Raw genomic sequence first — 14,502 nt, 5'->3', positions numbered from 1 at the left:
ATCAATTCTACCCTTTGCCAGAGGGAAAAGGAAAAAGAATGAACTGTCACGTACTATCCTAGAACTCTCCGAGTTGGTGGCGGTCTTTGCAGATCCCAGAGACCTAAGAACTGTGAAGGCCGCTGCCAAATGTTTGAAGGCGTCCGTTTCTGGACCACCTCCAGCCACGTCGAACAATTGCCTAAGTAACAACATAGAGGCGTATGTCTTCCCGGAACCACTGGTCCCTAAACAGCAACAATTAATACATAACTCGCAGAATCGTCGTAAAATAGATCAAATAATACACATATAGAAGATAGGTCTAAAAGTAAAAGAGATAGTAAATATAACATGCTATATAGGTATTAAATAGATTAAAAAGATTTGTGGATGAAAAATGTCGCCTGCTTACCGGAAAGAATGATGGCCTGGGGGTATCCGGTTTCCGATTGCTGTCGCACGGCCTCCTGAACGACTTTGTTCAGTTGGGGCGCCAAAGGTACGGCCCTGGTACTCGTTAAGGTCAATGGATTCCTGACGTCCGTATATGGATTGATACAGACCAGTATGGGGCCCACGTTCGTCTGAAACGCGTTTCGATTATCTACTCGTCCGATTGTCGGTTCGTCCACAAAGCGTCTTGACACGCGGCGATCGCGGTACAGCCCTCGTCAGGGACGATGCGAAATGAGACTACTTTTTCCTTCACTGTCCAGCCGTGTTGCTTTTTGCATTGTTATTGCGTATCGGACGCGTGGGTTATGGATGCCTAGATGCCGCGTGCTTTGCAACCAGCCATCAGGCAAGATTAATCGCAGCTCAATCTTGCTGAGCCTGATTATACCAAGCTGATACTAGGGGCATCTATCTTGTCTTTGTTATTACGTAGCACTGATCACCGCGAAATTATTCCACATAGAAAAAATTTGAAATTAAATTATCAACAGGAGAGACGAGGGGAGATAAGTCACTCACTGGAAGAAGCCTTTCTACGATCCATTAAAAATTGTTTAGATCAAGAATGTTCATGCATTTATTGGACATTTTGTTGCGCGAAAATATTTAATACGCATAAGATATAATATCTGTCGATACTTAATCGGCGAAACAAATCTCCACTGAAATTGCATAAAAATTGGAATTTGCACAAGCATCTCTGGTCTACTAGTAACGATCGACTTTTCGTCACAAAAGAGAAAGAATACATCCTTGAACTACGTCTTTTCTAGAGATCTTCGTCGAGCGTACCTGAACAAGATTCACGAGTTGATATTTCAGTATGCATCGCGGTTTATTTGAATAGCATTCTGGAAGAGGGTTGGAAGGACGCCTGCAAGTATGGACACTCAAAAATTGGGACATCTCGGGTTGGAAAACGAAGAGTGGACGAGAAGAGAGGTCGATAGCGCAGTCTGATGCAACAATGTACGAGCGGCGAGGCTTTGGCGGGTCTCGATTCCTATTAGAAGCCCATCTAGAGAAAGCAACGCCACGCAGGATGAACAAAAAGATGAAAAACGCCCGAAAGCCGAGTGGGGAGAGAGAAAACCGGTCCCACGTCAGGCCCCGTGGCCTCTGATGTTCGCCTCGATTCCCTTGTGCTGCGAGCTTTCGAGCAGCTAGCTCGTACAGTCGAGCTTAGATTCCTTTTGAAATTCAAACCGGTGTTAACACACGTGTTTTACATCATTCCTTGCTGATTCTGATTTTTCTGTCTACAGCGATTGGCGACTGTATTTGCATACTCTTTTACCATAAGAATCTTTCATGAATACATTATGTGTACTATATGCACCATTTTGAAATTTCACATTAATATTGTAATGAGACGTGACTATAGTGATTATGTCGACAAAGTTTGAAATAATATCGAAAATGTATACATAGAAGATATCTGTCGCAAGCATAGACTTCGCAGAGCTTATTAAAGCATTTAATTAATACAATATTTAATGAAGTCACGTTTAGCCTTATTATACGATAACGTTATTCGTGCCTCGTTACAGTGCTAATGAAATTGCAAAGTGTATCGTTAACACAACTAATTTATACACAAAAATATTCAAATCCTTTGACAATTTACTGCATGTATATGTGTACCTATGGTTTCATCGCGCAATATACAGTTCGTAAATAAACAAATACGAACGTAAATAAATTCCAAACATAAACAAGTCCTCCAATGTAAACAACCGATACAAAAAAAACGATTAAAAACGATGAAAAGAAAAGTGTAAATAAACAAGCACGGGATGCAAACACGTGGAGAATGTAATCAAACGATTGGATAATGAGAAAGGAATAATTAATCAGGTGGCGGATATCAGTAAGAAAATGACGAGCGCGTTCGTTTGCAAAAAGTAATTGCGACAGGAGCTACAGGGACCGGAAACGGGGCCGTTTTTGCGTCCATCAGAGCAGCTCGGTGCAATCAAACCGCGCGATATCTGTCCACGGTCAACGAGACCATCGACAGACTTTTTCACCCGAGGCGTTCCCTTTCTTTCGCCTCGGTTTCCCCTCGTTTCAACGACCTATTGAGAAACTCCCGATTTCTCCTTCGAGCACACGGCTATCTCTGAAGGGGATACTCGGTCGAGACCTCGTTAAATTCGACAACCCGATAGTACATCGGGCCGCCCGAGCAACGATAATCGATAAACCAGTAAAGGGAGGAACAAAGCTCCTTTCGAGGATTTAAGAGTTAGATTAATTGATCTTCGCGGCGTTCCAAGTATGAAAACTTCTCGAGCGTTTTCATGATTTTACGAACGTTTCAGATGTTAAATGGTACGGTACAGTATCTTTGCTAATGGGGCATTCATCTCAATTAGAAGCGGCGCGAACTTATCGTGTCCTGTCGTCGCTATCGAGGCCGAGAGTGATTGATGCACCGGCCGATTCAATTGGCGAAGGGCAAAGAATGTGCGACTCGATTAGGCGAAATTTGTGCCGATTATCGGAATGTCAGATTACGGGATACCGACATAGAAGTCGAAACGAACGCGCCGATATCATTGTGCTATTATAAAAAAAAACGAACTATCCCAATATCTATGTTTTTCAACATGTAAAATTCCTCGATTCTACCATTAGTCTGACTTTAAATAAAGTAAAGTAAGTTAAATAAGTAATTAAAGTATAAAATTCATCTTCGGTTTATATATTATTCTACATTTGGGCTACAATTATTTTTAATTCCAGATAGACATCGAATGAAAAAGATAGTGGAGAAAGAAACACTCACGTGGTACTGTTTGGCACAGAATCGAGCCTGTAGACACTTGAGCACCGCATCCTCCGTCAGTGGTCCAGGTAGATGAATGAGGTCGTCCAAGGCCGTGGAGGTCGCAGGACCTGACGAAGCCGCGGTACCTTTCGGAAGACATCGGTGCTGACCCTGATTGCTCTTCGCGTTTTTCACGTCGGCGATAATGCTCGAGATCGGTGGCGAGCGTAGACAGCCCAACGCCGTCACGCACGACACTATACCATCGTCAGAAATCCTATTGTGCCGCTTTGGTGGATCCAAATCTGTTCACAAACGCGAAATCCTCTTATTAATAACTTCTCCTATTGGTAGAAATTAAACGTAACAGGTTACTCGTGTATTTATTTGACAAAAGCTAGTTTAATTTTAAGTCATATAATCGCCTAAATTGTGAAATATTTTACGATATCAGTGAAAAATGAAGGCAATTGTTTTGTGAAGTAGTCGAATGATGAATCAGCGTTATAAATTTCTCGAGGACGAAGTAGATATTTGGTGCGTAATGTATGTGTGTGCTGCACGAGGCGTGAAGAGGTTAGTATATCAGAGAATTTTGGTATATCAGACAGCAGAGTCAGAGAAAAAAGATGAAATGTTATAGAATACTAAGTTTAAATGTTACAACGCGTTACCGAACATTTTCCAGATTTCTTCCTTGGAGAAAATACGAGAAAAATAGGTCTAAATGGCAGCGACCGAGGAGCGTTCGAAGCGTGTTCAAACGAATCGCGGCTAACTGTACCCGCGTGCAATTTCGCCAGGCGGGGCTCGATTAACCGGAAGGGATCCGAGATCAGATGCAGCATAGCGAGCCACGTGAACTGCTTTAGTCGACGCGCAAACATTTTTATTCTTCTCGGCTGGAAATCGCGCGAGATGGGGTCGCGTCCAAATAAATCGCAACCTTTCGCGCTGCGATATTTTTTTATATTTTTGTTTTTGTCCATCAACCTGAAACGGATAAAAAAAAAGAGTGGGAAAAAGGGGGTGGGGTGGAGATTTAAAAAACAGTAGACACAACCTGGACCAAAATCCAGGGACCAGAGGAATGGTAAATAAATCATAAAACGTTCGACGAATCGTTGGGGAAATGGCAGCTCTGTAAACAGACGCGTTTACTGTTCCGATGATTTCGCGGGCAGAGCTTCGAACTCTGGTTATTTAAAATATCATCCAACCTTCGCCAATCCAGGGGGTGAAAAGGCTGCACTCGCCTGCGCTCTAACGTATCGCGAATTAACGTAATGACGATATTACGCGCCGTTTAAATATTAACGAGCTCGGAACGAACTCGATGGATGTCCACATGAACGATCCACTGTGGACAGTTACAATTTACATATATAGCATGATCCGTTTTAATTCGCAATAATCGCCAGAACTCGTCGCTTGATTATAGCCTTATCCGACGGAGTTACGTAAATTTCATCGTAGATCGAGTGATCATGATGGAACACTAGATAATGTAACGAACGCTTGATGGATAAAAATATAGATGAACCGTAGTTTTCGCCGTTTGATCAACTCGGTAATAAAGACATCGGATTGAAACGAGAATCTGGCTCGAAAGTAATAAAATTACCTGTCGATATTACTATGATATAACATTCACACTTATCCTAGAATTTTAAAGCTACGATATTTCCTAGTTTTCAATATTTTTCCTAAACCACAAATTTTAAACTCGACTCAAATCCTGTCAAAAATTTCTCATCTGCACTGTCATCGTATATCTCCAAGTAATAATATTCCTCGACTTCTCTACAATATTATAATCTTCAAACTGATCTTAAATTCCGAAAAATTCCATGCTCATTACCATTTTAAAGTATCATAAAACTATGTAAAAATCCTGAACCAAGTCCAATATCTGTCCTGTACTACGATTGCCAAACATAATTTTGAAACTTGCAAAAACACACACATTCACATCCAATATCCACATCACCAGATTCAACCTGTTCTCTGCAAACCAGAATCACCCAGTTGCACGCATTTCCTAGCGAATCCCCAGTACGGTAGTAATGCAGAGTCCTGCATCGACCATCCATCGAGATTCGCCAGGACGCGTGCACAGCGTGCACCGCAGCATACTGACCGGATATTAAATTATTAGCCGCGGTCGAGTTGTGGCTGAGCGTGTTCGCGCCGGCGTGATTGACGTGCGGATGGACGATCGCGGACGCCGTCAGCGTGTGCCCCGAAGGATGACCGAGGCCGTGGGGCAGTGTGCCGGAAAGCGGTAGCGTGGTTCTTGGTGGAACAGCGGGCGCCGGGGACGACGGTACGCCGCCTTTTTCCGGGCTCTTTGACAGGGGCGCCGATGCACCACTGTTCGGCCCTGAATTGTTCGGCGGCTGGTTCACGTGCAGCCGGTTCCTCAGGGTCACCAGTTCCGTGCTCAAGCTCCTCAAACGTTGTTGGAGATGCACCGCTTCGTTCGACGACGAGGCATCTGCAACACAACGGATTACGTTAAATCTAGTTATTAGAAGGTGCATCTTTTGTAATTTCGATTTTGAAAATTTTGAAATCGATGGAAGTTTCCTAGAAAAAACTCTGGCAAGTGTTTTAGAGGGAACTTTGTCTGCATTATACAGAAGAATCTTGATTATTAGGAGAATGATTAATAAAACGATTAGAAATGATAAGAACGATTGGGTGGAAATGTTAATTGATAAGAATTGTTACATTTTTAATCGAGTGTCCCAATTTAATTTACTCCTGTTTAATACCGATGTCGATAAGAGAGTTTATTATAAATGACATTCTCAGATATGAATACAAGATTATTCGACGACGAGCAATCTGCAACAGAACGGATTACGTTAGATCTGTGCATGTTTTGTAATTTCGATTTTGGAAGTTTCGGAATCGATGGAAGTTTCTTAGAAAAAAACTCTGGAAAGTGTTTTAGAGGAAACTTTCTCTGCAATATACGGAAGAATTTTGATTATTAGAAGAATTATTAATAAAACAATTTGGTAGAAACGATATGAACGGTTGGATAGAAATATTAATTGATAAGGATTGTTACACATTTAATCGGATGTCCCAATTTAATTCGCTCCTGTTTAATATCGATGTCGATAGGAGAGTTTATTTATAAATGACATTCTCAGATATGAAAGCAAGATTATTCGAACAGTATGTGTCATAATTATTCGGTCTTTAAAATCAATCAAATTTTATTTCAATTTCGAAGCTTCGTGAAACATTTAAATCCTTCTATTTATTGAAACCAGAATAAGGCCAAAGCATACGATAACCAACCACGTTGAATCGTTAATTTTTATCTAGACCCATGAAGATACGCACGAACGTTATTTCATACAACATCCGCAAATACGAAAGAGTTAATATATTCACCAGAACGAAAACAGTCGAAATCAAAATTCATAGGGGCGGCAAATCACCTGCGAGAACCAAATTTTCAAGGGTCCAAAGAACATTTACCCAATCGAAAAGCTCGTCGATAGGCTGGCAAAAATCGTTGGGAGTCGGGGATGTTTGTTATGCGCGCTGGGTGGTTGGCAAACGAGGGTGCGCTCTCTCTCTGGCGCCGATAAAAGGGTTATTGCACGTTTCGCGAGCGCCATGGCAAACAGCGGCTCGCAAATTCGAGGCCGAGCCTCGTTTTCTAAATGAATTATTTCTATACGTGAAATGGCCAAGAGAGGACCTGGCCTCTACTTTTCGCCCCGCGTTTCCGCTTGAATTTTCCACCGTGTCCACATTATAGGCAATTTAGCCAGCCGCTAAAGGTGCAACGAACGAGCCCGTTTCGTTAATAGCCCAGCCCTATGGAAAATGTACTTAGCGCGCGAACACGCTACCCAGTGTGTCCACGTGAATATTTCACGTGAAAATTGTATGCGTCACGTAATCGGGTCGATCCTGAAAAATTCCTCGCCACTCGTTCCCGTGTCATTAGCCATTGATCGTGCCCCATGGAATTATTCATTTAGCTTCATAATAGCGCCACATGATAATATTCTGCGAGCTCGTTAATGTACAGTATGGATCGATATGCGTGGAACGATGGGTTAGCTGATTCCTCGCGGAAGAATGAATAGGAGACCATCTACAGTGTTTTCCCCCTTTCATTAGGATGAAGTAATTCAAAGGAGTAGAATTTTTGGTTTCTCCTTTTTTACTAATTAATGACCATCGTTGATAAATCTCTATTGATTTTCCCTGTTGTATGAAACTAGTAGACAATATTATGATAAAACCGGTCGTTCGTGTTATTCAGATATGCATACCATAAGCGAAGGACTTCGTTTAACAAAAATTATTCATAGTCGATCGTTGAATGTTCAAATAATGAAAGATTTTTCTACTAAAGTAGCAACAAACAAATTAAGTAGCTTTGAAGCTGAAACGTTAAAAATTTCTTACACAGATTTCTATCTTAACGACGTAAAAATGTCCAATAAATAAGAATTTGGAAAATTTTCGAAATAGATATAAAATTAGATATCCGATTTGCCAAACAAGCATTAATTAAGAAACCGAATTCTTATGATTTAAAATTATAAATAGCTCGTAAATTTCCTAGAATAAGACAAATTTGAATTACAAACAACTCCTCTTCTTCTCCTTATCTACAGCTTAAGCTGTTCCTAATGGTTGGAACGTCTGAGAGACAAACTACCAGCTAATTCTAATCACCCGATTCTCCGAACTCATCGATCAGACTCGTTATCGCGGTATTCGCGTTACAGAAAATCGAGGAATCGCCAACGTGGAACACTAAAAGGCTCTTTTCAACGGATACCAGTTCGACTGGTTTCACGAATATGGGACACGAGCGCCTGGTTCCGTAGTTTACGCAGCACACAGATACGCTGTCGATTTGTCATAGCGAGCGAACGTGTTCGTTTTCTAAATGTTCCGATTAGAAACCAGTATATCCCGTCCCGCGGAGAAACGCCGTCTAATCTCCCCCGAAAGTCGATGGAAAATTCAGATAACAGCCTGTTCCTTCGTTGAAAAGAACCGCCTGAACTATAATCGAGCTTATGTCTGCTCGAAGTGAGCTCGAAAGTGTCTAACGACAAATGCCTGGCATCTTAAGAATTTAATTCCTTGGAGAAATAGAACTATGGGGAGATTAAGGGATAATTGCAAGAGGAAGTTTGCTGACAGCTGCTTTACTTTTTTCCTTTGGTGTATTAAGGTGAAAAATACACTTCAAAGAACACCTGTTCTCTCATCTATGTAATTATTACAGCCAACCTGCTAGGCTGACTTTTTTATCCGGTTTATACCTCGGCCAACGATCGTTTGGCTCGTGTAACGTTTTCGTGATTAGTACAAAAAAGTAAAAAAGTAAAGATCTTCTGAATATACACGAAGCGAGTAAAAACGTATATGACTTGATAGCAATTAATCCACCAATACTATACCTATACATAATTCTATTCGTATTGTATCAAAGAATTATACATGTACACCGCAATCGTGAAAATAAGTAAAAATAAGGCTTGGATGGTTGAAAAGACATAATTTTAATAACCTGAAATCTGCTACATCTTCTCATATTAGAAAATATTATGTGAGAAAGACTTCGTTATACTATTCCAAAATCGAATACAAAGTCCACCTAAAATTAGGTCTTCGACCAACGCTCACTCTACACGCTACCGATCAGCTGGCAGGAAAAGAGTAAGAGGAGTGGATATTTCTTTATTTCATCAGCGTTTGATGCGTTCTGTAAAAGACAGCTGTCGATCGAACGTCAAAAGGTCATAGAGAAACGACACACCTGTCAACGGACCTGATTGCACGCTCGTGACAGATTCTCGGTCTCGAGGTCTCGCTTCAACATCTCCGCTATTGTGTCTTAGATTAACGGTACCCAGTGGACGGCTGTCTGCAAACAGAGTCGCGTTCGCGCCGGGAATACCGAGATCCTCGCGAGTTATTCACGAGAAGAGGAAGCAATCCCGCGAGAAAGGAAGCAGAGAAGACAGAAAGCAAGCGTACCAGACAGACACAACGCTGCTCGTCTCTCTTGGAAAAGTAGGAAAAAGAAGTAAAACCACGAGGTGCCATTCTCTCTTTTCGCAAAACTCGCAACGACGCCGCCTAAAGAGGCTGGAAGGAACAACCGTCCATTTCTTCTTTTTCTCTCTCTCTCTCTCTCTCTCTCTCTGTCTCTATTTTCTTTCTTGTCATTTTGTTTTCCTCTTTTCTCTTTTTTTTTCTATGTCTCTGCGAGAAACATTATGCGAGAGAAAAAGTTCTTGGTTTCCAGCGGGAATAAAGCGACGCGTCGAACGTCAGGCCAAGAAAGTGTGACTTTCGACGAGTCACCAGCTTCGAGGAAGTAATCACCCCCTTTCGAACTATGGCACACGAGAAACTAGGATTTACGAGCGGCCACGCGAAAATCACCACCATAGTGCTCGTACGCTTGGCTTTTCGCTCACTCCGGCCTCTGACTCATTCAGAGGATTCAGGGGTTTGGCCATTTTCATTCATCTTTACTTGCTACGCAGGTCGGGACTCGTTCAACCCTCTTTTTTCTCCGTTTAGCCGCGAAGCTTTTTGATGCCCGTTAAAGAACGTCTTTTATCAAACTTACGAATGGAAAATACACGTATTTCTACATTAATCTCTACCTGCTATTTTTATGTGTACTACAAATCCTGAAAATTCTTATTTTCACTAAAATACATTCTTGTCTTTTATCAAACTTAAGAATGGAAAATACACGTATTTCTACATTAATCTCTACCTGTTATTTTTATGTGTACTACAAATCCTGAAAATTCCTATTTTCACCAAAATACATTCTTGTAATATTATAGAATCAAGAAGAAAAGAAAAAGGTAGAAATATGAATATTCATGGTTCTGGCATAAAGGTGTCAATATATGCGTTGTTATTTTTATCTGGAATCTAGTATATGAAAGAAGTTGACAATTTATTCGAGCTAGAATTGCTAGTGGTTACAGCGTTCTTCGTGTCTGGAAATGCCGATTATCGATCAGACACTGTCATCGAATACCGATACTATCGCATGTCTGAGAATCGGAGACGCGAGACCTCCGTGTAAATAATGCAACGCGCGTACCGATCCGCGAGCCGCCGTTAAATAACTTATTTCCAAGTCTGCGAGCCTGTTACGCAACTAATCTCGTATCCGGAAGTTGGTTGTCACAGGCGCCAACGGAACCGGTCGCATAAAGCGAAACAACAGACGTTGGATCAAAGAGAGAAACTGTCTCCATAAACGAATTATGGCAGACCAGAAAGTCCGTGATTCAAAGGAAGAGATCAAAAAGACAAAGATCCAAAAGAAAATCCGAGGAGGTCCGAGGAAACTAACGAGACGGATGAAGTAAAAAATGAACTACGGCTGAAACAGCGAAGAGAAGGAAAATAGCTGAAAAGAGGGTAAAGAGCGGAAAATACAGTAAAGGCGAAAGAAATCGAGCCAAAGCAAGAGAAGAACAAAGAACACGAGGATCAAAGAAAAATATAGATCTACTAAAAAACAGATGGAATCAAAGCGAGGAAGAAATTAGAAAAAAAAAGTCGGAGAAGCGAAAAGTAGCGGCAAAGAGAAAGAGTAAATATCAAAGAAACTGAGAGAACGAGAGGAAAGCTAAGGAGAAAGGGGAGCGGGGAACGAGTAAAAGAAGGGTAACTAACGCGAAGAAAAGGAGATAACCAAAGACAAACAAAAGTGAAAAGAGAAGTTCAGTGGAGAAGAGAACAGGAAGTAATCGGAAGACCAAAAAGACGCGTCGTTGAGTGGAGTGGGGGCAGAGAGAAGTTCTAACAGCATGAACAGAGAAGGTGAAGAAGAGTTTGGAGGATGGCGGGACATTGATCGTATATCACAATGAGGTAAAAGTTTAGTGGGCCGTTTTGCGAGCTAAATGCATCGCGATCCATGAAACTCGACTGCACAGGGAGCACTTTCAGTCGCTTTCGTCGATCGAAAACGATACTAGAACGATCTTGATTCCCGTAGGGTGCATTGTGTGTACGCTCTCGGCCAAAATGTATTTTAAAACGGCGCAAAAGCTTGGATGGGAAAAAAAGTGCATTTTTTTACATTCAACTCGATACTTGACAGGGATAGCATGATACCAATCGACGGAAATTCGTCGATGACCGATCGAGATGCCGCACGAAATTAATCCCTTTTAGACAGCAGCCGATTGGCCAGCCGATCGGGACCCGAGCTTTCGTGAAAAATTTACGCGAATTCCCGGAATACCGCTCTCGAAAACACCGGTCAATTCGACGAGGAAACGATAGTACTTGGATGAGCTGGCTTTTAACACTATCAAATACTTTATCGGCGCACGATGTTTTATATTTTTGTAGTAGAGCTACAGCCAAATAAAATAATACTTCGATAAACGAGATTCTATGAACATCCAACACTTGCTGCAACATCCAGCAGCCATGGGTTAATGCAACTGTTTCCTCGATCGAAACGTGTAATAAAAGCCAGACCGGAAACAGAACGGACAATTCGACAAGAGAATGATGGAAATTCGATAAACCAGCTCTTAACACTATGAACTATTTTATCGACGCACAATCTTTTATATATTTTCGTAGCGAATCGAAAAGCTAATAAAACAATTCTTCTATAATAAACAATATCCCGTAACCATCTAACACTTTCTATACGATCATTCGAATAACCATACCTAATGTAACTTTTCCCAGAGTCAAAGCGTCGAACAAAAGGCTGGTAAGAGACAGGTCGAATCGACGAGGATGCATCGTATCGATGATTAATTATCCTCTCCACTTTCCACGGATCCTTCTAAACGTCGGGGACGCCTTTCCATTGGAAGACGTGGGTTGTATATGAAAGAGAGAAGAGACAAACGAAGAGGGCCTGGCAGGTATACACCGGACGAGAAGCAGGTCCTACTGCGGCGGAATTAAAGCGAACAGGTACCTTCGGGGCTGAATGCTCGTTCGGAGAAAACAGGTTCTTTTTCGTCTTCTTCTTCTCACGGCCGTCTACACCCTCTTCGCGTTAACTTACCGCACGACGACGAGTCATCTACCAACGATGAAGAACAGCGGAGCGAAACGAAGGGAAAGAACGCGCGGTGCCGTCTTTTACCCGCGACTAGGGACACGTTATGTATATGATCGGGACCAACTACTCGTTTATCGCGTCTTATTTAAATTCAAACTACATTCGCGCCATGGAATCGATCCTCTTATGCGCGCCTTGCCACGTGAGATACGTATATTTGTAGTATTCTTGGTAAATAAAAATTTAGGGGATGAAAAATATGAAGAAATATTAGATACATAGTACCGTACACGTTGCGTCGCTATTGATCGACAAATGATTTGTCAACTGTGTAATTCAGATGATAAAAATTAGTTATAAATTTAATTATTATAAAATAATCTATAAAAGGTATGCAGGAAAAACTTGGTGATTTGTAAACTAATTTTTTTCTCCGGGATTATTTAAAAATTACATTCATCGGGAAATAGAATAAATTATGAAAGAAGTGTGTGAAAATTTGGCTAATATTATTTTTCATAAGTGAACACATCACCCATGATAAAGATCGATAAAAGCTCAGAATTAAAACTTCCAAACTACGAAGTAAAATTCAAAGTGTACGGCAGTTTCATGCCCCGTATAGTTATACGTTATACGATAGTAGGTTAAAATGCTTTGATATTCGATAATACCAAGAAGACATAATCTGTTTCAACCCGAGTAATCACGAAATCTTAGTAAGACGAGTATTCGAGAAATTCAGAACGAAGGGCGAAGAAACGAAAAGTGTGAAGAAAAAGAGAATGGAAACAGCGAAGACTATCTTAAACACAGCTGTTCGACGCGACCGGTCAGATAAGAGGGAAGACGAATCGATTGAACGGGATACCTCGCATTCCTCCATGGAGAAACCGCTTCATTCCTTCAAACGCGAGTCAAATATAATTCAATCATCGAATCGAAGCACGTTCCTTCTTTCCCCGTTGCATAAGACGAAGCTTTTATATTTTCATACACGAACGCTTATATTGTTTTCTAATTTGGCGAATTTTTAAGAATTTCGTAGACTTAGATCAACAGATTTAACGCAACAATGTCGTAGTTTTAGAGTTTAGACGGTTAAAATCGGACGTAATCGGTTTTACACGTGGTTGCTACTCGATTAACGCGTAACAACGAAAAGAGTCGAAAAGCCACCTCGGGAAAAAAACGTAATCGAGCCACGAGTGAAGTTTCAACCGGTGGAAAGACCGAACTAACGACGAGGGTAAAGCGAGTAAAAAAAGACACTGGAGAAGCGGGAAAGGGGATAAAAGCGTTTTACGGCGGCCGCGCGCCAGGCGAAATCGAAATTTCTAGCCGCCGGTCGAGCCGGGGCAAATAGAACGAAAATTTTAATTGGAGGATGGCAAGAAGGGGTTGCAGGGAAAAAACGATGCCACGGAAAACGCTGGTAAGCGGAGAAACGGGTGGTTTCGGGGCGAAACTTTCAGTACGCTTCAAGTTCCCTGTAATTCGGCGGTTTACTCTTGTTCGAAAGGATGTAAAAAGAGCATAGCGTCTCTTTGAAAGCTTCCAAGTATTAACTTTGAAGAATTATAGCTTTTTATTAGCTGCAAAAGGTTTTTTGAACTTGAGCGAGTTTCTATTTCCCTTGCATTTTTTTCTTTGAAGAGAAAATATTCATGGATTCATTCTGACGGATCATTTCATAACGACCCCATTATCTCAAATTTTTCACCATACTCACGAACATGCGTCCATTAAAAGTTAAGTAACATTTTTTACTCCGAGTTTGAAATGTTGAGGTTGACTGATAAAGGAACGAGTGGATGAATTTGTAATAGAAAAATATATTGAAATAAGTACAGGTATAATGTATACTAATTCAGATCTTCCCTCTTTCAGTGTTACAATACAATAGAATATAATAGAGAGCACGTCCATACATTTATAGCGAAGAACATTACGAAAAAGTTAACCTTGGTGTGTAGCTCTAGCTGAAGGCAACAAGAAACAGCAATAGAAATCTACTCTTTCGTTTCTAGACATTGTAACCCAAAACGACATTTATATTCGAGGACATAATAATATGGACCTCAGCTTTTTTTTCAATTTTTTTCTTTCACTAAATTCTATTCTCTTCGTAACAGCGATCTCCAGGTCACGGCTATATAAAAGAAAAGATGTAGAGTTTTTCTTGAAGTAATTACTTCAACATGGAAAACCATCGTGGACAATG

General features: G+C 41.1%; 1 protein-coding gene across 7 annotated transcripts in view; it reads right to left on the bottom strand.

Moving 5' to 3' along the window:
* The window catches only part of dachs (unconventional myosin-IXb-like dachs), a 110,840-nt gene that overhangs the window by 27,526 nt on the left and 68,812 nt on the right, over positions 1–14,502 (bottom strand). For all 7 annotated transcript variants that reach the window (XR_011172937.1, XM_069111664.1, XM_069111660.1 and 4 more), the window contains 4 exons: positions 5,352–5,708; positions 3,230–3,516; positions 395–566; positions 55–227 (listed from right to left, as the gene is read on the bottom strand). Coding sequence is in view for 6 of the 7 variants with exons in the window: in XM_069111664.1 (XP_068967765.1) it covers positions 55–227; positions 395–566; positions 3,230–3,516; positions 5,352–5,708 (989 nt within the window). In the remaining variant the exon portion in view is untranslated. The remainder of the gene's footprint in view (positions 1–54; positions 228–394; positions 567–3,229; positions 3,517–5,351; positions 5,709–14,502) is intronic.

This window comes from Bombus flavifrons, chromosome 4 (genome assembly GCF_040668555.2).
Source record: "Bombus flavifrons isolate JBK064 chromosome 4, iyBomFlav1_principal, whole genome shotgun sequence".
Classification (NCBI taxonomy): Eukaryota; Metazoa; Arthropoda; class Insecta; order Hymenoptera; family Apidae; genus Bombus; species Bombus flavifrons.
The sequence above is the reverse complement of the archived record's forward strand: the minus strand, read 5'-3'. Positions and strand labels throughout refer to the sequence as shown.